This window comes from Tympanuchus pallidicinctus, unplaced genomic scaffold (assembly GCF_026119805.1).
Source record: "Tympanuchus pallidicinctus isolate F22 unplaced genomic scaffold, pur_lepc_1.0 scaffold22, whole genome shotgun sequence".
NCBI lineage: Eukaryota > Metazoa > Chordata > Aves > Galliformes > Phasianidae > Tympanuchus > Tympanuchus pallidicinctus.
The window spans coordinates 12,728,150-12,755,836 of record NW_026294739.1 but is presented as its reverse complement, the minus strand read 5'-3'; the positions used below and the strand labels follow the sequence as shown (position 1 = coordinate 12,755,836).

General features: G+C 43.7%; 1 protein-coding gene across 4 annotated transcripts in view; it reads right to left on the bottom strand.

Moving 5' to 3' along the window:
* FGF12 (fibroblast growth factor 12) overlaps positions 1-27,687 on the bottom strand; it is a 184,832-nt gene that overhangs the window by 43,961 nt on the left and 113,184 nt on the right. For all 4 annotated transcript variants that reach the window (XM_052685950.1, XM_052685952.1, XM_052685951.1 and 1 more), the window contains 2 exons: positions 20,003-20,113; positions 14,808-14,911 (listed from right to left, as the gene is read on the bottom strand). In XM_052685950.1, the coding sequence (XP_052541910.1) occupies positions 14,808-14,911; positions 20,003-20,113 (215 nt within the window). The remainder of the gene's footprint in view (positions 1-14,807; positions 14,912-20,002; positions 20,114-27,687) is intronic.

Below are 27,687 nucleotides of genomic sequence, written 5' to 3'. Positions count from 1 at the left end.
ATGGTCAAATCTCCAGCAGAGCCATCCGTTAGTGGTTGTGAAGATTAGACAGACAGATGGCTCCTACAGAGAGATGAGTTAAAAAGATGCAGAGAGGGATATTTTCACCAGATGGAAGCTGCCAAATTCTGCAGGGCACAAGAGGTGCCCTGGGGTCTACATCAAAAGGTATTCCCTTAGGGCCTTCAGGAGGAAAACTCCTCAGTTTGGCCAAGTACACTAGCAGAGGATTAACTGGAGGCAGAAGAGTTTTCTTACTGAATTGAGGATGTGCTCATGTCCTTGATGACTTAGATATTGTATAAGGCCACTGAACCAGACAGAGAAATACTCAGTAAGAGTCAAGTGTATACGAAGAACTCCTGACTCCAACTGCTAGCAATGTATGGGAGGAATTACAGCAATGGCCTCTATGGCCTTCTCTCAAGAGTGTTCTCAGTAAAAATCCAATAGATAAAGTGAATGGAGAATCCATGCAATGTCAGTGACCTAGAAATGCACTTAGAAAGATTCTTGGCTCTTGCTCAGGTTCTGGCAGCTTCAATGACTAGAGATTCAAGTGCTGCAGGAAGGGAAATATTTGTTGATGAAAATATCAATGCATTGTTCATAGAAATGGAGGAACTGTTAGCTGTTAGGAATTTTTCAAGTTAAAATGATGTTACTGAGACAGATCATACCCAAGTATTTGAACATATGATTGATGACTACTGGCAGAGACAAAGGGAACGTTGTGAAAAAGAAGATAAGTAAAAGGACATAGCCAGCTAAAGAGAGCGTGCTGCAGTCTCTCTCTGGATCTTTACAAAAATGCACACGGTTACTCAGTTTCTTCTTAGATAGTTGTGGCTAAAGCTTGTGGTACTGAGTGCAAGGTATCTCCATTCTCCTTTTCCTATCCCAAATGTGCTCATCTCTCCCACTGCAAATTAGAGTCCTTTGCTGCAAGAGAATAATGGTTTCATTTTCAGGGGAGACTTGAGGAAGGAGATGACCTAACACTCTGCCCTATATTATGATGGGGCCTAAAGTCATGAATACCTAAAGTGCCTATGCTAGTTAAGCCTTTTACATCCTAAAGAATTTGACTATGCAGTTCCCTTAGAGGAAACTTCGAAAAGATCCTTGACTACATAAAATTTCTCTCGGACAGTCTCCAAATGGATGTTAGGAAGCAGAGCCCTGCATGATGAGCATGAAACTGAGCCTTTGAAGTCTGTAAATAAAAGGGGGAAGAACTGCAGGGTTGGTGATTACTTTGAAATCCTGCTGAAACCACAGGGAGCAGCAAGTCTTTACAGCACCACTGGCAATGAAGTAACTAAGTGCCAGAACAGTGACTGAGCTGAAAAATAAGATAGCTAGGTTCCCAGCTTATTCTCTCAGGTGGTGACAGGTTAATTCATTCCATTTTAAAGTCAAACTGTGATTTCCCAACTTTGCTACACCAGTCTAACTTGGCAGACCCGAAAACCACAAACCTCCTTCTACCTTTTCATTTTTAATAAGTTGCAAAGGTGTCCCAAATGGAAGCTGTCTTCAAATGCTGCTGAGCTGTATGCACACTTCTGCAGCTGAGTAACTTGGGGCAAACAGGTCAACCGGGGCCAGAACAGCTGAACTCAGATGGAAACACAGCCAGATCTCGAGTACCATCAACCCAGAAAGGCTTCAGGTTTGAGAAGCTCATGTGAGCTCACTGCTGTTTCACAGCACTAACATCTTGATAGAAAAAGGACATGTGAAGGAGAAAATCTTTTGAGGTAAAAAACAAAGCAAAAAAACAAAACAAAAAAAACCAACCTTCATGCTGTCATGTAGTCACTCTCTTATCTATTCAGGCTCTTAGACAGTGCCCTCAACAGAGCATCCGGGTGCCTGTCAATCTCCAGTGCATTTCTATCTCCACACTGTCGCTGTGGGAGTAGGAAAGAAATCTTATCTCTACCATATAGGTGAGCAGCTGAGGCAAAGAAATTAAGGGCTTCATTGAGTTACCTAAATGTTAGGCTCTGGTATCATTTGTGGTGGGCAAGACATGCACAGAGCTGGCAGGCAGTACACAGGACCTATGGGAAAACCATGGTTTTCTGGAGGCCAGGAAGGATATGCTGGCACATCACAGATAGATGTCCAGGTTTAGGCACCTGAATTGAATCCGAAGTGACTAGGCCTGAGACCAAGATTTTTGGCAGAGCAGGGAGCTGGACTCTACAAACTGATCCACTAGCACCCTAAGTACAAGAACCGCTTCCATATGCAAAGCAGGGATACTTCTGCCTTTTTCCCCACATCTTGACTTTATTACTAAAGCCAAAATTCACGTGCACCAGACCTCCAAAAGAAATTGTGGTTGTCAGCAGCCTGTGCACTGTCCTGTTTCTGTGTATGAACACATATCCATCTTCCAGCCACTTTCAAGAAGACCCCATGTGTGCAATACAGATCTATTTTCTGTCCAACTCAATAGAAATACTCAGATTGCCATACAAGGAGCTGGAACCAGTATCAGAGCAACCTTCCTTCAGCATGTCCAGTCCTCACTCTGAAGATGAGCCCATCTCCTAGTGACAGCATTAACAGAAAGACTACTTTCATAGTAGTCATGCCAAAACCCTGACGACATTTAGGAAACTTGTAATGAGCTAAGTGAGCGAGAACAGGAGGATGGTCAAGGTCACAGCCCCCTCATGAGTGCTATCAATCTTGACATGTGTAGCAAACAAGGTTATCAAACAGCTGCCAAATCAGAAAAAAAGCTGTATGCAGAGAAGCTGGCCTTGCTGCAAGCTGTTATTTTGGTGCATTAGGCTGAGGACAGATTTGCAAAACCACTCGAGCAATTCGGACATTCGGTTCCCCTTTGAAACAGCTCAGTGCAAGAGCTGGTGGTGAAGCACCAGGCTGGCAGGTCTGGCTGCTTTTCAGAGCAGCTTCCTATGGTACAACCTGCAGCAACGCAGGCATCTGTTCTCCATTTGCTATGCTGGTTTGGGATATGCCCACATGCATGACTTGCAGGTGGCAGCTCAGGAACACAGGGTTAGCCAAATTAACCCCAGGATAAGGCTGGTTTCAGTCCCTTCTGGCCTTTCTCCTGAGAAAAACACATACATTCCTTCCCCAGCCACACCAGGTACCCGTGAGAAGAATCTGATAAATGTCTTAATTTACTTCAGTCTACTGAAAAGCTGAAAGAGAAGAATTATTTTTATGTTATTTTTTCTTCATATTTGAAATCTGATTAGAATAATCCTGACAAAGCAGAGAGTGATAAGCAAATAAAGTAGGGGAAAAAAGGTAGTTCTGAAAGAGGAAATTGATTTCCTCCCACTATTCCAAATTTGAATAATAAACTTTCACAAAGGACTTATTTGCAAGGAACTCCTGGAGATGTATATATATATAAAAGTAATTAAATTAAATTTAAGAAATCATCTTTCAGAGCTCTTCACATGAACAGAGTATAGAGTTTGAGCCACTCGCACTTGGAATGCAGCGACCCACACTTCTGCAAGGCTGCAGGAGAATTAAAAGAAAACTGGAATTAGTGCATGATGCAAAATCGTGGGGCTGTGGGTACTTTATCTGCTTTTGCACCTAATGAGTTATAAAATAAAGAGAAGCCATCTTGCCATTTTCCACACCTCTGTTTTCTTTTTTAATGCATTGGATAATTGTCTTTTTGAGGAATTCAGTTTGAGATTTCTGGTGGAAAAGTAGGTTTTGTTCTGACTTCAAAAAAAGCCATCATGATTTTCAATTTCCCAAACCAATTATTTCTATGAGATTACCATTTTCTTTCCACTGAAATTCTAAAGCATTATTAACAAAAATATTGAAAATTCCCTTTCTGATGTTTAAAAAAAATAATTTGCTGCTTCTTTATGTTCTAATTTGAGGTTATATCTGCACAGAAGCATGTACACATTCACTGGACTTTACCCAAAGGACAGAGCAGACCACAGTCTCAGGTATGCCAAGGGTAAATGTATTCATTTCAGTTTTCTGACAACTGAACACCATTGGATTTACTCTAGATACACCAAGTGCCACAGATACCAGAATCTGAAACACCTCTGAATGCCACAGAATCTGTAGTGTTCCTTCCACCATTGCCTTGCTGATGTGGTGCTTTAAAGATCAACTTCCACCACTAAACAACCCACAGAAGAGAACTTACTGTTGAGTTTGTGATTTTGTTACTCCAAATGGTTTTCTGGAAAGACCTGGTCATTCCACTCCTGTGCTTCTTTCCCAAGCACTGCTGCAACCCTGAGCTCCTCAGGAGCCATTTCCAATCCCCTACTCGCCATCTTGCGAAGATGAAACTGTAAACAGCTCCAGCTCCTTGGGTGGCTGAAAAAGAGATATCTGTAGAGCCCTGAGCAACTGCAGTTGACATACAGTATTAAGATGTACAGGAGAAGATGGCTGGCTGAGTAAGACTCTCTTGAGGTTCTTTTGCCTGTTCCCATTATCCTCAATGAAGAGTGCTAGGGATATAAATGCTGAGGAGCCAAAAAAGATGTGAAATGGGAAGATGGAGAGAGAGAAGCAAGCCCTGCCTACACTGCATGCAGCCTTCAAAGCAGACTGATTTGCTCAGGCTGAAGATACTACATAAGTTGTGCTGCTGCTGATGCACCAGTTCCCTGAATAACCACAACAATACAAAAGAAAGCTCCTGATTAAGAATTAGGATCAAGAAGAAGAGAAGAACTAATCCAGACTCCATGCATGACCTTCAGCATGTCACATCACTCTTCTGTGCTCAGTTTCCTTCACTATGTGTTGCAGCTTCCCAGGATGAGGGAGAATTATCTGAGAGTGTGGGAGAGCCCCGGAGCAACTCACAGGTAAATGATAACAGATTCATTTTGGAGCCCACGCCATCGGCCTCTGCAACTCCAGCTGACTTAATTCCTCCCACTGCCCATGATCCAGATGACCCAGATGCCCTCAGACCAGCATGTCCCTCAAGGCCAATCAGAGGATGCAGCTTTAGGCAAAAGAACTGCATTTTAACAAGACTCTACTTAATATGTGACAGCCACAGGCTTAATCTTGCTTTACGCTGACAGTATATGAGTGGTGTTCCCATCAGAGATTGAAGCAGAGCAGCACTTCTCTGACCTGGCTGCCCATCAGCTGCCAGTGTTCAGCTTGACCCTCCAGGAACAGGAAGCAATCACTCTGAAGATGCATGATGCCTGGCATGAGTGCACAGGGGTGGGACACTGCAGCACGGATGCAGAGAATTGTCCTTCTCCAATCTTGCTTAGGAGAGATTCCTCATCTAACAGCCATGTTCATTATCCCACTGGCTCTATTTTTTTCCCTCTCCAATTGCACGTTCATGATGATTAAATGGTGGAAGAGAAAAGGCTGTGTAAGAGATTCATGCTGATTTCTGTCTCCAAGGCTTTACAGCTAAGCAGACAATCTCTGCCCAGCTTAAGTAATTCCTCTGCAGTGCTCCAGGAGGCATCTGGGAGTCTGTAACATGTGCATGTATGCATGCAAGTCCCACACACTGCTATCAATAATGCATCTAATGTGCAGCCTTCAGAGCAGCTAACCAAGGAAGCTTCCTACAAAGACAAGTCAACCCTTCAGTCTTCTCAGGAGGAAAATGGTGGGGAGATATAAAGACTTACCATCTTCATGCCATATCTTATTTATGTCAAGAGGGTATTCATAGTTTGGAAAGCTTTTAGCATAGGGTCGGTGCCCAGGTATGTATTTGGGGGATTGGAGAGTGCATTGCTCTGAATAGCAAAATACTTCCTGGGATTCAGATAACTTACAGAAAAAAGCCTGAAAGCCTACCATTGCTCCCCAGGCTCCTGGTCCTCTGCACTACAGATGCCATCAGCATGTCAGAGGTAGCAGGATGCTCACAGAGTCTCTTGACTGTCTTCCCAGAGGCTGAGATGTCAAAATACCAATTTAACCTGTGATTCACGTGTATGTGTCTATGTGATTTAAAAGTTTTAGGGTTTGTCAAGATTTTCTGCAGCAAGTAATTCCCACCATTCAAGAAAGGATGGCATCAGTAGTGCAAAAGCAGCCCTTTTTAATCAACCGAAAGCAATAGTGTCCACCTAATGAGATGAATCCTTCCTCTTGGGTACATAGTCCAAAACATGCTGATACAAAATTAATGAGGAGTGGCTAAGACAAAGGAAAAATGAAGAAAGCAGCAAGGTGAGCAGGCAAAGCCTTCGGATGATGTAACTAAAGCACAGCAAAACCTCAAGTGAGTGAAATTAGTCACAAAAATAAAAGACTAAACATGTAGCCTAACTGTGGGTAGAAAGGGAAAGGATGCATCATAATGGAACTAACAGCCATGACTTGGACCACAATTACTTGGTGTTCCAGTCCTGTGAGACGTCTACAGAAGATTGCTGGCAAAGCAGAGCAATTTCATTTAAGCTTGAAAAATAAGAATCAGACCATGAACTCCAAACTGTTCTCTGAACCATCCCATCTAACAAAGTCAGGGTTTTCTCTTCCTATCTATGAGGCAAAACAGGCTATGATTTGCCTTTTACCACTGGAACTTTCAACGTCTCCTGCTTTTTCATAATTTTACACCTCAAATCCTGCATGCACCATCTTTGAGTCTTATGTGCCATTCCAGATTTTAAAAAACTAATAAGAAAAAAAAAAAGTTCTACAGCAGTTTGAAATGTACATTTGAAAAATGCTATTTTAAGTTCGGATTCTACCTTGTTTATTCATCCATTCAAAATGTACAACTTGCATAATGTAATCAAATACCCCAGGAATGTACAACTGACACATCTGAAAAAAAAGTCAGTAACATCCACTCAGGGCTCACATTTTCAGCCTTCCATAAGATGGTGTGCCAGTGGCCCCAGTGGACGGGGGAGGATGGGTTTTGTCTCTGATGCTCTCTGCTTCTCTCCTGGCCCCTAAGCAACAAAGCTTCCACCCCTTGTCAAACCCACTGCAGCTCCAAGGCCAGGTCCCAGACCACTGCTGGGCACGTTTATGCCAGCTTCAGAAGGCTGCTGGCCATGCAGCGCTGTGCCACGCAGCTAGAGGAACCAGAAGCCAGCCCCGTGTCTTGGAACTCATAGGAATGAAAAGTTATGGGATCTGAACTCAGCTCCCAGGGTACAGCAACTTCACAAAAATTATTTCTGCTTTGCTAGTGCTTAGTCAGGACGGTATCTTCACAGCAAACCCAAGTCCAGGCTCTCACCCAGGCCTTTCTGCTACAGTACACTACATTCCCCAGATTCAGCCAGTCTGGCTTGAAATAGCCCAAGTATTTTGAACTTCTCTTCCTTTCCCCTGGAAAATCACATTACAATCCAACAATGTTTCCAATTTAAAAAGTTTTCTATCACTTGGCTCCCAGTTATAATTACATGCACAGTCAGTAAGGTTTCTTCTCAGGTTTTTCAGCCTGCCTATGACTGTCGTATCTCCAGCCTTCGCCTCCAGAGCCATTAGTCACTGTTTGGCAAAGGCATGCCATTCACTAGTTTTATCCATTTTATATTTGACTTGGGTGTTATCAGAAAGGAGATCGGAATCAGTTCATTAACACACACCTGACCTCAGACAAACACGTCCTCTCTCAAAACCTGCCTCGTTCCTTTCATATCAAACACAGTCTGAACTCAGGAAGGATAATATTTGTCCTCTCTCCAGCACAAAACAAAATGTTAATTATCTCACTGTTATTCTTGGCAAGCTAGAGTTTTATCTAGATTTCACACATGGAAAACAGATATCATCCCTATTTATGGACAAAGCAGACATGGAATAAATGACATTAAAAAACCAAAGCAGGCTGAAGAGTTCGGGGCAAAGCACATTATTGGCCCAGGGAGATGAGCTCAGCTCCTGCCTATTTCTGCATTCCCCATCCATCAGAATGCAAAGAGAAGCCTATCAAAAGGAACTGTGCTGCCACCACCTCTCCAGATCACTCATGGTGGGGGGGGAGGGGGGCTGAAGAAGTGCATCAACACCAACAGAACCCTGAGCTCCTCTTGCCATTGAAGATGCTGTGGACCAGAGCAGTTACTTGCCCCACTGGGTCCCTGCATGGAAGGAACCAAGCACACACAGCCCCAGGGCTGCTCACAGGGAGATAGTGAACAGGCAATTTTCCCCATGACCTGTCAACTCCATTTGCCAGGCTTCATGTCAATACAGCTTGAGACGTCGTAATGCAGACAGCTGTTGTCTCTGTGGACCGTGCTCCTGACAGAGTTGGTTGGTCTGGGTGTAATAAGTCTGGTAGTTCTCAGCTTATTAATTCCTTCTTGACAAATACCTGTGTCATAGGCACTGGAAGCATCTCTTAAGAGTGAACACTGACAAATGCAACACAGGAAACAAATACAGCACAGCACTGAGCAACCCTTGGCAATGCTCTGCCACATCAGCCCCACAGTGAGGTGGAACACCAACCTCGGTATGATTTTTAATAGAATCACAGAATGGCTTAGGTCAGGAGGGACATTAAAAAAAATCAGTCTCCCAACACTACTCAAAAAATCACTGTTACCAGCTTCATCTTCTAATGCTCAGTCACAAGGCACCCACAACAACAATACAGGCATTCCTGCAACCAAGGAACATCTGCAGCAGTGTTATATTCCAAGCATTGCTAGGCTGCTCCACTCACATCACCTCTGCTAACTATGGGATTCCTTGCACACCTCCCCATTCTCAGTCTGGACATTTTCTAGAGTTTCCTTCCAAAATCCAATTGGTACACTGTATTGCATCAATCATTTTCTTCTGCTTCTACCTCATCATTTCCCCTACAGCGGTTAATTGGTCACTACTGCTGCTTAGTGCCTGCCTGAAGACTTTGCCTACCTCCTTATCAAAATTGGAGCTACACACTTGGACTCACACAAATCAACAAAAGGAAGGCTGTGCAGAAGATAGTCGCTATCACAGTGATTCATCTTTGAGATTTCTAATCTCGCCTTCCTTACAGACCAGAGGAACCCTGCCCTCCTGGGTGCTTTAACCTCCTCCCCCTTCCCTTGAAGGAAGAGATTGAATGAGAGATTATAATGCTCCATCGAAATCTAAATATTTTGTTCTGATTTTATTAGAAATGGTAAAGCAATATAAAACATGCTTAAAAGTCCTTTCAAAATGGGGATCTGCAGAATTTCTTTGGGGAAGTGTCAAGATGAGATGAGTCAGCACCACTGGTATATTTTTCCCCGATTTTCTTCCAAAATGAAATTTCAGCAACAGACCATAATGCATCCCTGTATTGACAGATCACTGCTTACAAGGGAAATGTCCCATTTCTGCCTCTTTGGATGGCATTACATGAAACATAACGTACATTAAATGTCCTATGCAACCAAGATTAAGTTAAGACAAGCCTTATTTAAAAGCATCTTCATTCTTTATAAATTACACTATAATTATATAAGATAGCTAAGAGAACAGGATTACTGTAGAATCGCAGAATCATTTGAGTAGGAAGCGGTCCTTAAAGGCCATCTAGTCCAATTCCCCTACAATGAACAGGGACAAGTTATGTCCTGCTACCACTGGTTTTGTTCTCAGCACAGAAAACAGCCAAGCCTGATCCTATGCAGAGCAGCAACCTCGAATGGGAGCCCCTCTATGGTTCTTTGCTAAGGAAGTCCTGGGAGCAAGGTTCTTCAGTGAGCTGCCAGATGGAAAATCTGCCCCAAAAGTCACAGTTCCACAGCACCCAGATCTCTTGCCAGCCTCCCTGTCTGACAAGTAACCCGGGAGGTGTTGCCAAGTGAGGTCAGTCTGGTTTCTCGTACATCTCAATCATGCCACCACATCTTGAACAATCCCAAGCCCAGTTACCACCAATCTCACTTAGGACAGGGGAACTCTCAGTGCCAGGGCACATAGAAAGCTGAAGCACCGCTTTGCTTCTGAGAGATGAGGACAGCCAGGCAACGTGGGTGGAGCACCTCATTGGTTAGAAAAGTGACCGCCTGGCTATTGATAGATGTGTTTACAGGTTTCCATGCTACCAGAACACTCATCAGCTGTATTTTAGGAACATTCGATGCAAGGTAGGAATCTGCTCCCAGGGACTGGCTTTCCTGGCACAACTGCTTGCCCCCAGCATCCATTTTACTCCCTCCACATTCATGATTAAGCCTGGAGACAAGAGGCATTTCACATCTTCCAGTTAACATCTCTTTTCAGCAAACCCTCTTAAACTACCAGCGAAGCAGAGTGGATGCCCTGGAGGGAAAATTAAAAGCACATTAAATTGGGCTCCTGTTGTGCTTTCCCTTTGGAGACATTTCTGTCTCTGCTGACCTGGCTCCCTAATGAGCCATGTAAACCAGGGAATCTCCCCAGCAGCCTGCTCATCTACAAAGTCTGCAAAAACGAGATGTTCAGGATACCTGCCCAATGGATCAACACTTCTGATGGATTCACCTAGCAGGGCTCGAGGTCAAACAGGCATTAAAGAAATGCCATTGGCAGAAGGTTGACACCCCAAGCCTATGAGGGGAGAGAATGCAGCATTATTGATTTCAGCCCTTGACCTTGAAATGATGTAAATAAGAGTACAGCAACCCTGGAGGAGTTGTAGCGAAATAGTTACAGCATTGCAAGCAGATTAAAAAATACAGTTAATATACATACTTCCCCAGATGCTTGTTTATTATTATGCAAGACATGTTTATTATGCAAAATGATAGAGCAGAATAAAAAAGCAGAGAAAGGAAAAAATGAAAAGACACTGAGCTCTTAACATGACTTTTTTTTTTCAGCGCTGTTTGGATTTTTTTTTATTGTGCATAATCATTCCCTTATTAGTAGGAATCTTTGAAGTGATTCAAGCTCTAATTTCAGCATTTCAACTAGCAGGTTGATACTGTAAAATCACACTGAGTCCTGGTAAGCAACCTATTTTTTTTCTCCTCTGCATTCCCCATCTCTGCTAGGGTTTTCTCAGTCTTCCCAATAAATTATGTATCATGATTTGCCATTTCAAAAATAATTAGAACTCAGAGTTAAACAACAAGGAATATATGAGAGCAATACATTTTAGAAGCGTTATGCACTTGGGGCAAAACCAATCCCAGCCGCAGTGCCACTGAATTATACATATCACATGGAGAGCTGCAACGTCGGTGTACTTGGCATGACTGGGTGGGCCTGGGGACACCTTACCCATGACAAGCTCCAGGATCTTGCCTCTCAGCCAAACTATTTTTGGGGTGGTCCATTCCCATACTCCTCTGAGATGAAAGAGAAACGACGGAGAGAAAGCTGGGAGTTGAGACTGAAGGGACGGTTCCAACTTCACTTAGCAAGGTTATGCGGAAGTAGGAATTAATTTGGTAGTGAAGCCATTAACTGCAGATCGACAGACAGGAGAGCATGTTCTGTGTCTTCTCCCGTTACAATTAAGCTGTAAACTCACTGGAGCGGGACGTACCTCTTTATTCTATGTTTTCCTGTCCTCTGCAACAACCAGCCCTTGGCCTCAGCTTCCCAAGAGCTGAGACAGTACAAGTAGAAATGCTGTCCTTCACTCACTTAGCATATTGCTGCTTTAGTATCAAATGCCAACAGAGGATCCCCAGGAGGGTTGTTCATCTCCCCAAAACAGGTGCTGATAAATATTTTTGAGCATCACCAGGGAATTGACAGCTGCTCCATATTACAACGAACCTCTGCGGAAACTCACCAATGACTCTGCAAGCTCGCTGTGAGGATGGTGCTTTTGCATCCAGCTGTCTGCAAAGGCAAGTGCCTCAGATCAAGGCCTGATTTTCTTGCCTGCTCAGCACCTGATTCCACAGCAGACCTCAGAGACCTCACTAAGCTAGTCTGGGAAAAAAAAGCAGGTCTCAAGTGTAAATAAACAATCCATTAAAGTCATAAACAGCTGATTCCCAAGCCAATGAGCTTTGGCATCTAACACATTCAGCCAGCTGTAAAGCTAGCTAGCTAGGGATCTATGGTTGGCTGCAGGCAGCAAGTAAACCAACCCCACACTGTCCCTGCTCATCTCTAACTGCACAGGAGAGATGAAGAAATTCACTGCTAGAGGTATGGATGTGGCCAAGCACATCAGTCTTGGAGAGTACTGCACGTTTCTGTGAAGAGCTTTCTCACCAAAGCTGGCATCAGAGAACCAGCTCTGATTGGTGGTGGGGAGACTTTTTCTAAGGGCTGCTTATTCTAAACTCATTCATTCAAGAGTCCACGCTGAGAAGAAGCTGGCACAAACCATCTCCAAGACCAAGCTGATAATAGCCTCTGGTTTGATCCAGTGCAAAGGATGTCAGCCAAGGTCCCAGCTGGCACACACAGATTAAATACCATCAGAAAAACCCCAAACAATCAAACCCTGCAGTGGCAATGTGTTCAGCTACAGTTGCAGAAAAACTGGGTTCTAGAGGAGGAAAAAAAACACAAGAAGCAGCACATCCCTAGATAGTTGTGTTTTATCTGAAAACAATTCCAGGTTTGAGAGCATTACAAGAAGTCTGAGCAGGGCTAGTCTGAGACAGACAGCAGGTGAGGCAGCCAAGCAGCAGAATAAGTTCATTTATCAATGGACCCGTGTGAGTGAACATTATCTATGGGGAATATTGACCCATTTTCCAGAAATCTCTCAGAAAAGGCTAGGGAAAAAGCAGGTGCAAGCATAACAACAAAGGAAGCCAGTCCAAAGCCATAGTTTAGGGTCTGCTGAGCAAGTGAACAGGGACAACATGTCCTTTGGTGTAGACAGCAGTCGGGTCCAGGCAGCATGGCCGCGGCTGGCTCGCCCCAGAGGGGAGCAGACTGTCAGCACTGCCAAAGCAATTCCCCAGCACAGTCTCTGAGTCAGACACAGCCGTGCCAAATGTTGGCTTGGAGTGGGAGCTGGCCCCACAAGGAATGCTACAGCAACCAAGAAGCTGCTTGAACAGGCTGAGCCCTTCTCAGTCACATCCAGTTCTTTCATGGGATCCTAGTCTAATCCCTTGTCTTTGATACTATGAGAGGCTTGACCCATGCCCCCGCTTCTAACAGGCTTAATTACTCCCAAATTTTCTTATCTTCTTTCTTATCTTGGGGACTTCTCCGAAGCACAGTGAATTTATTGATGTGTTGTTGTAAGACAGAGACACCAGTCAGTACAAGAAAATCCACCCTGGGAAGTTCCATCTCCCTGAAGCAGAGATGGGGAGATGGGACAGTAGCATCCGTTTACCATGAACAGAAACCTTACATGCACAAAAAACAGCTTCACTCTTGTATTAGTTTAAACAGAGCTATATGCTGTCAAGCCATGGCATGTAATGAGGTGCACTTCATTTACCACTATCAAAGCATATCCTTAGTCTTCCCTGCTTAACCATCCTATTTAAGATACACACAATTGCTAGAAACAAGCAGGTCCCATTAAACCAATCTAATTTGAATAATGTATGATTTGAAGCATTTTAAGACACTTCACATGAATAGCAGATATCTTGGTATTATCTACCTTTAGGATCTGATCACTTTACAAAAAGAAGATTTTCATTGTTAGTGAACTGATGCAACTTATTTAGAGGCAGTCATTTATGTTTACTGGACTATGAAAGAACAGGAAGCGTCTGGCATCCATAGAGATCCAGATTGATCTCTGTCTCTTCTTGACAAGCAGCCAGTTTTGAGACCTATCTCGCCAGGCATACTAACATATCCAATTGCCATTTTCTACTCTGAGCTGCTAGGAAAGAGAGCATTATTAGCTCCCAAGGGAACAGAGGAAATCCCAGCCACGAGTGATTTAAAGCTGACCAGGAACACAGCATTGCCTTTGTCTGCATACATGGTACAACACTGCATGGTCTGTAGGTTTATGGGAAGGCACACAGTGGACAGGCCGCGGAAATCAACATTTATGCCTCACACCAGAGGCTGTTGTCCTTTCAACGGTCCCATCTCCAATCTCACGTGCGCTTTTAAAGCAAAGTAAATGCTGAGACAAGAGCAGAATCACTGTGCTGTAAATTTACACAAATGGAGATGAGATTAGAATCTTGCCTATATACTTTCAAGATATCATAAGCACAGAAATGAGAAGCGTGTTAATAACTATCACTACTTACTATGTAGAACTAGAGCAAAGTTATTTGAAGCATAAAAATTTCTGGCAAAGGGCTGCCATATTTAATAAATCACTGAATCAATTATTCAATGTGAAAATCAATTACTTACTTCAAATGAGAATCTTATGAATAACCTCATGCCCTTTCATGCCATCTAAGAAAGTTATAGGGGAATTAGTCAGTAAAAAATGCCTCACTTATCTTTAATGTGCATTAAAAAGACCACACAAATACAGAGTAATTCTGCTCCACTGAAGTACTGCCAACAGAACAGTCCAGAACCATTTTAATGAAGTCAGTGTATTACAGTGGATTTACACCTCAGTCAAAAGCAGAGCATGACCCATCAGGACACCACCTATGATCAGTTTTCTGGGTGCAATGCAGAAGCAATTCCATTCGGTCCATCCCATTTCACAAATATGAAACCAGAATATAACCAGCAAACCACAAAACCTCCTCTACAACACAACCTACATTAAGTAACTACTCAAAGGAATGCAAAGTGTATCTTCACAGGTCATGAAATATTACCATGAAGCTCCACAGAGACACTTTGAAGTGAATATTGCGTGGCTTTGCAGCAGCTCCCATCATTCCTGCTTTTACAGGCTTCCCAATATGTGACTGCCTCCAAGCCCTCCCTCCCACCTACAAAACCCAGCCACCAAGGGTGCGAGTACTTACTGAGCTGTAGAGATAGCCCTCAGCGTTCATGGCAACGTACAGGCCTGCCTTCACCCCTTGGATTGCCACCACACGAAGACCCACAGGAATTAGGTTGAAAAGGGCTGCAGAAAGAAAAGCAAAAGTTACTGAGACATCAGCTCGTGTGGCCACTGCTGCTTCTTGCCTTGGGGCTAGCCCACCCCAGTCCTGAGTTGGAAACAAGTCCTGTTCCAGCTACACGAAGGATCCACAGCCATAGCTTTGATGCTGAAAGCAGTTTTTAAAAAGGACAGAAGAAGAGACGCAGACCTGACCAGAGCTCTGCTCCTCATTCAGAAGCAGCACTAGATAGGACAGAAGATACGACCTTTCAGAACTCAATTTTACTGCCACCCTAATGACTAAAGCACTGCAGCAACTTCCTGCCAATTATTTCTTATTGCTTGATTCCAAACAGCCCCTGAATCTCAGTGAAAGACCTTTCCATTAAGCATTAACGTATGGTCAGGCTTTTGCTGCATTTCTAAGGGACTCAAAAGAGAGAGGACTGTCAGCAATGATATTCTGAACACTCAGGCATTAACATGGCTTTGTTCCCACTGAGATCTGTAAGACAAGAGCACCCAGGTGCTGCAGGACCTTATGCTTCAGCTTGCAAAGAGCTAACTGGACCCAGCCATGGGCAGAGCACATGGAAAAATAGGCACAGGGTCAAGCAGAAACATGGGAATGCTCCATTCAAGGTCTCCTCACACAACTACTCTGGAATGGGAGTTTTTTCCTAATTTCCTAGTCACTAATTCAGACTGCCCCTTTCACGTTCATTAAGCATTTCTTGTCTTTTTAATACTTTTCTTTTTTTTTAATAAATCTGCTCAAAACTCTAGAACGGACCGGGATGTTTGAATGAGACCAGAGGAGACCCAACAGCAGGCAGAGTGTAGAAGAAGGACTGAGTGACAGAGCACAATGAAGTATTCCTATTTTCCAACTGACTGTAAGGACATAATCCTCAAACTGATTCATTTTATAGATCATTTACAAATTTCTACACCTGGAAGAGGTCTTCCCATAATGGCTGCAAGAGAAGCAGACCTCTCTGTGCCATCTCTTAGTCTTTCCTTCTCTGGGAGATGTGCCACCCCTGATTTATCATCAACACTGAAGACAAAAGCAGCTTTTGCTCAAATGCCCCAGTCAAACTGCTGCAGCTCCTCAGGTCAGGCTGTTGTTAAAGCTGGTATGGAAGAACTCAAATATAACTCAATGCCAGCATCGCTCTCCAAGGAAACCTGCTAGACACACACATGCCAGGTAACATGGATTTAACTCCATCATGAGATGGTTTTTAAGAACCTCCTTCACGTGAATTACTACAGAGAGGATGAGACAAAAGTGGTTGTGATCCCCTTTTAAAGAGGAAAACACTTATAGCAAATAGGGAGAGAAAAGTAGTAAAAAAAAAAAAAAAAAATTATTGCTTGCAAACAATGGAGAACACAAGAGATTTGTCAAACTCCCAGAAACTGCACAACTTCTTGCAGTTATAACCATCATCTTCAATGGAATATCAAAATGTATGCTTAAGCCTTACCACAATCGGTGCCTATGTTTAAGCAATTTCATAGGAAGCAAGCAGAGGGCTTCAACATATCAATGTAAAGTTCAACATAGGTATTGGTCTTTGAACAATAAGAGCCAAGAAGTGCACTACTCTTAGTGTTCCAAGTGGAAACAGACAAGCCTCAGTGTAGCTACTGGCACCAAAGAGCTGCATTACAACATAATTCTACTGTTGAGGAGCACAGTAACCAAGGCAAGCCTATATTTCAATCAATTTCTCACTACTAGAAAGGTTTAAAACCCTCTGTAATTAACAAATCTATTTATAAGCATTTCCCTTGCCTCATTTTTCCCCCACTGAAAAATGGAGCACGTTACTGCAAATAATGAAGCAAAATGGGCATCATCATTCTTTCTGTACAGCCAATTTGTCTTCCATAGAAAACCTGTGACAGACAATTCAAAGCATTCATTAGGCAGTGGGGTGATAATGCCCAGAATCAGTGGGGAGAAGTTCCACCCAGAAGTATCTCCATCTCCAAAACTCTCTTTTCTCCACAAGTACAATTTCTTCTCTGAAGGAGTGGTGGTGCACTGCCACAGCCTGCCCAGGGAGGTGGGAGTCACCATCCCTGGAGGTGTTCATGAATCATGGAGATGTGGCACTGAGGGGACATGGTTAGTGGTTGGACTAGACAATCTTAGTGGTCTTTTCCAACATTAACAATCTATTATTCCACCCTATGGGGTCTGATGTAGTTAAAAAAAAAAAAGAAAAAATCATTAAACACTTCTGTTGCAAAAGCTATATTTTCTATGCCATATGCAACCACATGGGATGGACATACTCCTCAGGTTTAACGTGCAGAAGATAGAAAAATTAAGACACTGTATGCTTCTGCTGATTTGCTGTCATTACATTTCACTGTCTTCTCCCACCACCAGATTTATATGCGACAATGCTTATTGATTATAGCACTTTTATCACACTCCACTGCTAAATCCTTTGACCACAAACATGTTGATCATTGCAGTTTATCAGACACACAACACTTTTTAAACACTGAACACTTACTTGATTATGTGTCTGAGCTACCTTCCATACAAAAAAATTCTTCATATATCCCAATAAGAGTAGGAAGAGAACCTGTCCTCTTGCTTATGTTAAGACAGTGTGCCTCTAACCGTATGGTATAAGGAACAGATGTCCCAAGCACTGTTTTGTGGGAAGCTGGCTGGATGCCCATTCAAATGCCATTAGAACTTGGGTTAGTTTTTTTTTCTTTTTTTTTTTTTCTTTTTCCTCTTTTCTTTAAAAGAAGAGGTGGAAAATAAATGCCATCAGCCTCTCAAGAACACCCATAAAATGGGAACCAGACAGATAATTCATTTTGAAATTGCTTAAATATTAGCAGTTCTTCTTATACAAATAGTTGGATTTTTATTAGAACTTTTAATTGCGTCAGATGTATCTAAGGGACATGTCAGCATCTCATTTGAAATGTTTATTTTGCCAGAGTAAACCAACCTAATGCATTCCCCAAGAATTAGGCTTCCTTTCATAATGATAACTCAAATAATTAGTGCGTAGATTCAGCACACAGAGTCAGTGTATGGAACACAGCATTCACTGGGCATTTAATTGTGTGAAGATGACTCCTGAACAGAGAACGTGTGGCCACACATGGTGGCAAGGACCTGCTGCAAGCATCAAGAGCATCCTTCTCTGACAGTGGAAGTGAGTTAACCAACACCACTCCAGGGACAGGAAAATATCATTTATCTATTTTTGATGAGTTTTGCACAGAAATACAGTGCAGGCTTCTGAATAGCTGGCCAGAAGTGTTCTGGATAAATATTTTAAAACAGAAAATATCAGTGAGGCAAGTCTGCAGCTGTTCACTTAGTTGAATACACTTATGTGTTTGGTTTTTTTTCTGGTCAAAATTCAAGAGATCTAAAGGAATATAGAAAGGAAGATGTATGCTTTTTTTTTTTGTTACTTCTGAAGTGGAAAGTGTTACTTAGTTTTGAAGCTATAACAGGAAGCTTCATATCATATAAATCACTGACTTAAGCTGAAGATTTATAAAGGAAAGTGAGCAGTCAAAAGTTAAATAGGAATGAATAAAGCATACTCTTCTCATTTTCAGGAGCCAACTACCATCAGATCGGATTTTTCTCTTCTGATATGCCCTAAGGTCAGGACATAGGGGATAGTTTGACCTCTGTAATCTCCATCTGAAATGCCCCTTTATGCACCAAACCCTCCTGCACAGTCCATGACTGAGCAATGGGCTTGGCACATTACAGCCATGACCTCCTGTGCCAAGGTAGGGCTGTCATCTCACCAGAAAAATTGACACTCCAGAAGTGTCCTTCAGCCCATCTATTTCCAATTAAGACGACAGAGTAGAAGAGGCTTACAAGTACTTAGCATCTTGCTGCCAATCTGATCTCTGACATAAATAAGAACTGTTTGGGCAATGAGGGGCTAACTCAGTCACAGAGACACAGGAGATTGCTCTTGTGCCCTCTGAGGAGGGGCCAGAAGAAGCTTCCCTTCTTTCATCTGCCAGCCTGAAATATTGCAGAACTGTCCTTACATTTCCTTTTTCTCTGCTGTTTACCCACGTTCTGCTTCCATTTAAGCCCATTACTTTGTTGTTTGGTCCTCACTGATATATGAGAGTAATGAATCCCTGCCATTTCCAGAAGCTCTTTGCATGCCAGATGACAAATAGGGCTCCAATGGGATTTTCTGCAGATTGAAAACATCCTATGTCTTTCTCCTTCGAAAAAAAAGCAGCTAATACCACCCAGCACTGGTTCATTATTCACTTGCTAAAGCCCACTGAACTCATTGTGTGCTGGCATCTGCCTGAGAAAATCCAAGGCCAGGCTTCTTGTAGGAAGGCTCAGGCCCCCACAGAGTCAGAGGTATACAGGAGTGTGGCGAGGTTGTCCACATGTGGTTCTTTTCCTCACAGAGCCCCTCTCTTGCACACTGCTCTGGCAGAAGGATATGGGTTATTGGCTGGTTTAAACCATTATGGCTCCTGCATACGAGCATCACTTTTAAACCTACACGGCTACACTTTGCTATCCTTTGGTGAATAGTGCAAATCTAATCCCCTTTGAGCATTTTTTTGGAAGCAGACCTCATTTGGAAAGGAAAGGACATCCAATAATTTCAGTCTCAAAGCAAGAGACTTGGATGAACAGCTGGATTTCTCCAGCTTGGAAATTCCCAATGCTTGCTGAATTTTTCAGGATAAAAAAAAGCAAAAGCAATTATCTCCTCTTCTCCTTGGAAAGAGAATTCCCTGTATCCTTTACCCATGTGGCATGTGTATAAATATAATCTCCTTTCTCTTCTGGCAGCAGTTCAAATCATGGGTTTTATTCTCCACCCCACCCAGATGGCAGTTACAGAATTGGGGCAGGAGGGAACAAGATTGGAGAGGAAACATATGAAATTACACAGGCAAGATTTAAAGGGGAAGTATAGATTAAAAAAAAATAAATGTGTAGAAAACATCTGGCTTCTTCCTAATTCAATCTTCCCTGAAATGAAGCTTCACAATCAAGACCCACTAGGTGATGCATTTGATTGTAATTGGGTTGCAAAACAGGCTAATTTTTCTTACTGTAGTCGCTGTTTTCGTCCTTGGTCCCATCAATTGTACCATCTGGGTGCATCTGCAGGAAGTATTCCTGCTGGCTGAATAACCTTGTCACAATTCCCTTCAGCTGGGGTTCTGCAAAAGAAAAAGTATATATAATTTAAAAAAAATTATTAGATATGCCAATGTAGCAAGAGACCTAATTTGTACAGCCCCCATTAAGCCCTGAGTAAAGAAAGTGTTTGGAAGTGAGACGGCTTTCTGCAATCCCTTTCAAGAGAGGCTGTAAAATATTCATATATACACAGACATACAGGCAAATAAAATGGAGATCAGATGAGCAGGTAAAATGCAAGGCATAGTTGGTACAGCATAAAGTAACAGATTTATGCAACACTGCTTCAGTGAAAGTTACCTACCAAATGAAAGTCTTTAGACAGCTTACATCTTCTGAATATGCCTCCAGTTTAGGAGCAAATTTGCTAGCAGTCTAGCAAAGAATGCACTTATTGTTTCTTGTTGTGTTGCCTGTGAAGGCAACTTGCTTGGTTTCTATGTTTCATTCCCTATCGTGTCACTCCAGTTTTATGCCACTGAAAAATCTGTTTAAATTGGTGTTATTACAGCAGCATAACACCAAAGTAACCGAGCACTGAATCAGGCTGCACCAGTCCAACTGTGTGGGATTAGAGGAGCAAAATTCCTAAGAAGAACAGATGTGAGACACCTCCAAAAACGACCTTCGAAGCATTTATGGGCACCTGAAACGCCTCTGTTTTCAAATCCCGTGTGTTCCTCCCTCTCAAAAAATGTGTGCCACATACTCTGGCAGATGAGAACTGTTCTTTGTTATTAGCAGGGTCTACTGGTCAAATAGAAATATAGTCAAAAATTGTCCTAGGTGTTTTATCGATGTAGCTTCTTAAAGCTAACCAGCCAGCTACAGGCAGCCCCACCGGCTGGGTTACAGAGATTCCGTTATGCAAAGCAAGTTCATAGTTCTGTCTGACCACCCTTGAGAAGTTTTGAGCAAACAACAATGAATTCTTACTAAGAGGAAAAAAATCCAGTGCAGCATACCAAAATGTAATCAGCCTCCATCCTCCAAGCCTCTGCTGAGGCTGTTTGATAAGCCACAGTCACTGCATACCTCACAGTCACATTGTGCATTAAGTGGCCCCATCAGGATTGCCCATCCCTAACATTCCTGCACTGACTTCCCCAGGTGAGGGCAGAGCCCCCCAGCCCAGATTTCCTCCAGCCAAACCCCAAAGCCAGCAGGAAGAGCAGAGTGGATGGCTGTAAAGGGTTGGAACTTTGGGGGCCCCTCCACCAGCCCTCAAGAGAATCAGGTCCAATTTTGTATCTACAGAAGCACATGCTTGCCATGAATAAATCAGTGCCAGTTGGTTTCCATGCTGCCTTAAAAAGTGATTTCATAGTAACCCAAATGGTGTAGACTGCAGGAAAGCAAGATTCACAGCTCTTGGACAATAAGTACACTCTACCAAGAACACATGTCAACTAAAGCAAAATAAGTTCATTTGAAAGTAAACATTTTGCTTTGTTCCTTTCCAAAACACAAGATCTGTTTTGTTGGACACAGGAACTTGATTCAAGAAAGGAGGGAATGCAAAGCTGTATTATCAGGCACAGCTGAACACTACACCCTCTTCCAATGTGTCCCTTTTCCTCCCTTTTATCTAATACCACAATAATAATAAAGGCACTAATAGGCTTTCTCCAGTAGGAGACCTATGTTTCAGTTCCTGAATGAGTCCCAGCCTCATTTTTACTCTCTCATTAAATTTTCATGTGTAAGTACTTTGCACAGAATGGAAGAGATCCCAGCAGGACATGCTTAGAGACGCTTCTGCAGCCGGAAGCTCTTGGTGTGCTGGGGAAAGGGGAAGACCTTGCCTGAAATCCCCTGAAGGATAAGAGAAGTGAAGATAAAAAAATAGCTTTACCCCCTTCCTTGGGAAGATGATTTAGCTACAGGACAGAAGGCCTTTGTCTTTTGTGGTCCTAGGTATACCTGGATCACACAAATCATTTTGGAAGGATATGCATACCACTCCCACTTATACGAAGCAGCCTACTGAGTACAGTGCAGAGCAAAGCTTCGCACCATTAGTAGCTTACCATCACCTTAAGAGTTTAATCAAAACAGCACCAGAACCTCCCCACATCCATGCTATAGATGGAAGCAGGGCTGTACCAGAAGGCTGTCACCATAAGAAAACACAGGGCAAAGCCCCAGCATCCCTTCATCGCTGACATGACAAACACACAGTCAGGTCTGAATCAAGCTCCAACAACTGCCTGGCTTTCCTAAATCAGTGCTTGCCAAAGGAAAGGCTAAGGAGAAGTCTTCTCTTCCATGCTCTTCTTTCTGACCAGATCTACTTCAGCTGAAGTTTGAGGCTCACTCCTAAGCTCACAGTATCTCAACGGGGAGCGAAACAGAGCAGTAAGCCACACAAAACTAATGTGTTCCTCCAGTCCCTAATGCAGTGGTGTTTCTGCCTCCACCCTGCTCAGAGCCCTTTTTGCAGCAGCATCCCCACACTCTGGACTCATTTAGGAAGCCCTGCATCATCAGCAAACAAAGCCTTTTCCAGACCCTCAAGGTGAAGCCTGCTTCTAGCAAGGACCAAGGACGCACCCATCCTTCTTCCCAAAGCTCAGCCTAGAGTTATTGCTTGAAGGGAGGCATACAATCACAGAGTAGCATTTTTCCAGCCAACCTAAAGGCATAGCTCTACACTAGGCTATTGCCTGACTTTTCACTCTAGTCATATCATGTATCTTAGCATCACCTTTTTCCAATCCCAGTGAACAGCGATTTTATCATGGTCTTCTAGCATTGCCACCCCTTGTGCTGCAGCAATCACACTGAAAATCTCAGTGATTTTTTGTTTACTTGTTTTTGGAAACTAACACAACCATCAACTCTCTTGGTCACTTAAGGACGGAGGAACATCCTGACAGGCCATAACACAAGGCAGAAAGGCAACAAAATGGAATGAAAGTTTTCCACAGCTTAGCAGTTAGATACAGAAGAGAGCAATTCTTCCTTGCTGACAATATTCCCAGTGCTTCAATAAACACTGAGAGGAAAAGAAAGCCCATAACCCTGAGGGTTTGTCGAGTTCCTCCAGTAAAACTGCCCCAAACTATAATCAATAGGAGACAGAACAAGCCATAAAGAGTGGAGAAAAACTGCAGCACAGCCAAGTACAATCCCCTCCATTACCATTTTCTTTCTATAACTCACAAAATCACTCACATCTACTCTTTAACCTCATCACTGCATTGTTAAGAGCAGCTTGGATCTCCACACCTTTAAAGGAGCAATACTGCACAATGCAGTCAGGATAAACCTACTTCTCCCACTCAGGTTCCTCTGCACACTCCCCTGCTTTACTGCAGGATCAGCTTTTCCCACAGAAATGGAACTAAACTAACATGGACAAGACTTCATTGTAACTTAGTGGCTCCCTAAAGACAAAGACAAGTGTTTCAGAATGGATTTAAGGAAGAAGTTATGACTGCCTTGATCTCAAAGTACAGGCTGAACACAAGAGACTTCTATGCAGCACTTATTCTCAATGCAGCCCCCAAGCTATTAAGATTCCCATGTGATATATCAAGGGATATTTTTGTTCTTGTTTTATAAGCCATTGTGCTTTAGGATGCTCACATAAGGGATCCTGCTCTGGCTGCTCACACAGCTATTCAGGGTGGGGAAGCTGGAGGAAACGCAGCAGAGACACTCCTCACACCAAGGCCATGAGCTCCAATCTTTCAAATGTGGTGCTCCCCGAAGGTACAGGGAAAATCACCCCCACAAAACACCCCCAACGGTCATGGTCACAGAGCAGAGCAGCCCAAGAATACCAGAGGGCAAGAGCTAAGCCACAGCTTTGCCCATCTTCGCAGCATTTATCAAGCTGCTTTAATTTTTTTTTTCCCCTACAGCAAAGACAGCCTTCAGCTGCTCACTCTTCTTAAAGCAGTCACCCAATAACCAGCACATCACACCTCCCCAACAGACATCCCATTTGTTCTCCTTTCCACAGGAGAAGTTCAGCAGCTCTGCAAGCCTTGCTTTTAGCTTCCTGACCCCTCAATACAGCTGAGACTAACCAGTAACAATCCGATTGCTGCTCTCCCTGTTGCTGTCTAACCAGTAGCGTGATACTGATGTTACTCAGTTCAGCTGTTCAGTTCTGAGCCTTCAGGTCACCTCCATCCACCACAGGGTGCTATGCTTCCTGCCACTATGTTGCATGGTAACCATCATTGAATCATTAAGAGTAGAAAGACCTCTAAGATCATCTAGTCCTACCCCTGCCTATCCCACCATGCCCACTAACCACATCCCTCAGTGCCACATCTCCACAAATCTCAAATGCCTCCAGGGACTCCACCAGCTCTCTGAGCAGCCTGTTCCATCCTCTGGGACTTCCCAAAAAGACATGAAAGGTACACATACAAATCGGCCCTCCAACAGTGTCACACTGCCCACAAACACAAGCACTACTGGCAGAATCACTGGGAAAAAAGCTTTTTATTAGAAATATCACTGGCTCTTTAATTATCGTTCATTTAATTTCTGCTCTGTAAATTCATGCAGCAAAGAAGGCAATGACAGTGCCTTCTATTAGACTACAAATCCTACAAGCAACAGCATGATTTAAAAAAAAAAAAAAAAAAAAAAGAAATTTACCCACTTCTTCCAATGACCAGTAACAGCTTGAGAAAAGCAAAACATTCGTCCAGAGAGATTCCACCCCCTCGACAGCTAACCCTTAAATAAGGGTGAGGAGGGGTGCATCCTGGCTTCACTCCTTCTGGTCACTCAGGTTCATTGCTTGCACCTGAGCTCTCTGGGTTAGCCGCATCTTCTCACCTGGTGCTCAACCATTAGCTTGGGCTGTGATCTGGTAATTCCACTGCAAAGTTGAACACGGAACTAACAGCAAAATGGAAAGTGCACAAGCAAGACGATTGCTCTTAATATGAAAAGAAGCTGTGGGGTTATTCACCCAATGCGGCATTCAGCAAAACCTTGCTGAGAGCGTGCTGTTGCTTACTGTTATCAGCAAGGTGCTGTACGAATGTGAGCTGGGCTTGTGCCTCAGTGTGAACCCCAGGAATCAAACCTTACAACCTCCATCATGCACCCCAGGGTGGCTCAAACCTAGACCCTGAGTTGTAACCCTGAGTTGTGGAGAACCACAGAATAGGGCACAACTCTGATTTGCAGCTGACCCACCTTTAGGAGGGCAGTTTGCATGGCCTCACTTCTTCCAATTCACAGAGCACCATGCCTCGCTGTGGTTGTCTAACTGAAGGTCTAAGACTGGGAGACCTGAAGGAACTCAACCAGACACCATTCAACCAGACCTTAACTTCAGCTCACTGAACAAACAGGAGGATCTCAGAAGGATCTCAGCAGGGCTGGGTTTCAGCAGGAAAGACGAAGGAACTTTTGGAAAGACAAAGGGCTTAGAGACCTTTCAGGGACTGCAGTCACTGCCTCCAGGGGCCATATCGATAGCAATGTTCTGGCTGACAAGCAAGCCTAGACTGGAGGGTGCTGGTGCAGAACTGCTTCTAAATTCACTCTGCACTGGGTGTCAAAGGGCCTGTGTGCTGGTTATGGCTTCAAGTGAAGCTCTGGGGTTACTGTTCTCCACACAATAAGCTATCAAGCAGTGGAAGACCCCTCTCACTTGGCCAGTTAGCAGCCATTTTACATCCAGCAACTGCAGCCATGTAGCAGGAAGGTACCATCGAATAATTTTGGAATGAGACATGCCTGCTTATTTGCTGTAGCAGGACATACTCTGACTCAATGCCTCCACCTGCAATCAGCATAGTAAGTTTGTTTGGGACTCTGAACCAGCCCAGCCAGCACCTGCTGCACTGCAGTACATTGGGCTGGTAAAGGAGAAAGCACCTCTAGTGCTGGGCTGATCCCAGCTGGGTGCACTGCTGTCTGGCCTCTCTGCCCATGCAACACTTCTGTTGAGGATGTGACTGCAAACAGGGCACCTGTAACACAGCTCAGGAGCACATTTCACCTAAATGTTTTTTGAATATTTGTTTTTTGCAATTAAGCATTTGAGCCTGGAACTTACACACCCCGTTATTCTCATTTTTCTCCCATTCACGCTATGGTTGTCACACTGTGAGGCTGATTTATGACTCATCCAACCGCACTCATATCCACAGCAAACCCTGCACTCAAGTCAGGGTACAAACCACTACTAATCTACTGAGCTCCACAGGTACAGTGCCACCACAGAAACTGCAGTTCTTTTCCCCTGAGAAGGACAGGTTCCAGAACACCTGATAAGCCAACTATTGCAAACACACGCTGACAGAGATGAGCACCAAAATCTCCCTTTGCAAGCAGAGTTAATGAAGGTTTGCACTAACTCAGCACACAAATGCACCAGCAAGCTCCATGCAGATTACTATGGTGACAGGCATCAGCATGGAGCTTAGGGAGGAAAAGATGAAAACTGCAGGAGAAAAATGTGCTTTATTTTGCTCCCACCCAGAAGCTGCTAAGTTCTCTTGGGTGTTTGGAATTAAAATGAAGCAAGTGATTGTTTCCAATTGAACACATCACAGTCGGCGTAAGTTCTGCACCTCAGCTCATGACTATGATTCACTGAAGCCACCCAAACAGGGAAGAAAGGAGGACATTTCCCAGCCCCATAAAGTGTTTTCCCATAGCAAAAAAAAATGGCAGCAAAGTGACTGTGACCAGATGGATGTGCTCCATCACAAGTAGCTGGCCTGGAGGATTGGGTGATGGATGCAGAGGAGTAAACAGAGCAACCGAATGATATTAAGGAATCTTTTCTGATGGGCAAAATGCCCCCAGCATCACCAGGCAGTTGATCCTGGCTGCTTTCCCAGGGATGCAGAACAAAGGCCTTGCCCAGCTCCAAAGCGTTGTGATTACAAGGTTGGAGGGTCTCCTCTAATTATGGGGAATTTATTTTGAGAAGAAAATGACTCCAGGACAACAGGGCTGCGTGATACACTTGTGTATTTGCTCATCTCAAGTGCAAATCTCCACCCAGGACTAATAACTACTGAGAGACAACTGGTGTTTTCAGGGTACATTACATGAAATAACAGGCTGTGCTGACAGGGATGGCCTCTGCATTTGAAGGACAAGCTTCCGAAAATGACATTTCCCTAACTCAGAGGGATGATGGGCTTGAGCTGCTGACAGCACCCATCAAAGCAATCACCTCCTGTCACTACCACTGAGTCACCAGAGCAGAATGGTACTTGTAGGCAAAAAGAGCATCCAGAGAAGTGATTTCCTCTCCTGCGCTCATATCTGCAAGGAGGAACAGCAATCAGCCCTCCAGCACCATTGCCTCCTGCCCACACCCCTGTACCAAGCAGCCGACACATACAAACCTCTGCACTATGCCAGCTTTGCTGTACAAAGCTGGGACACTCCAGGGAAGCCTACTGCTCATTTGTAGAGTAGGTGGAAAGGATGTGTTTGCATTCACTGCGGTTCACGCAGGAGCTCCCATATCTGGGGAATCAGCTTTGGAGAGATATTAACACAAGCATGAGGTAAGGAGCAGAGAAAGCAGCCACCCACATAAAGCACTGGAAAAGAGGGGCACAGCCACAGGCCATTGCTGCATGCCTCTTCCAGA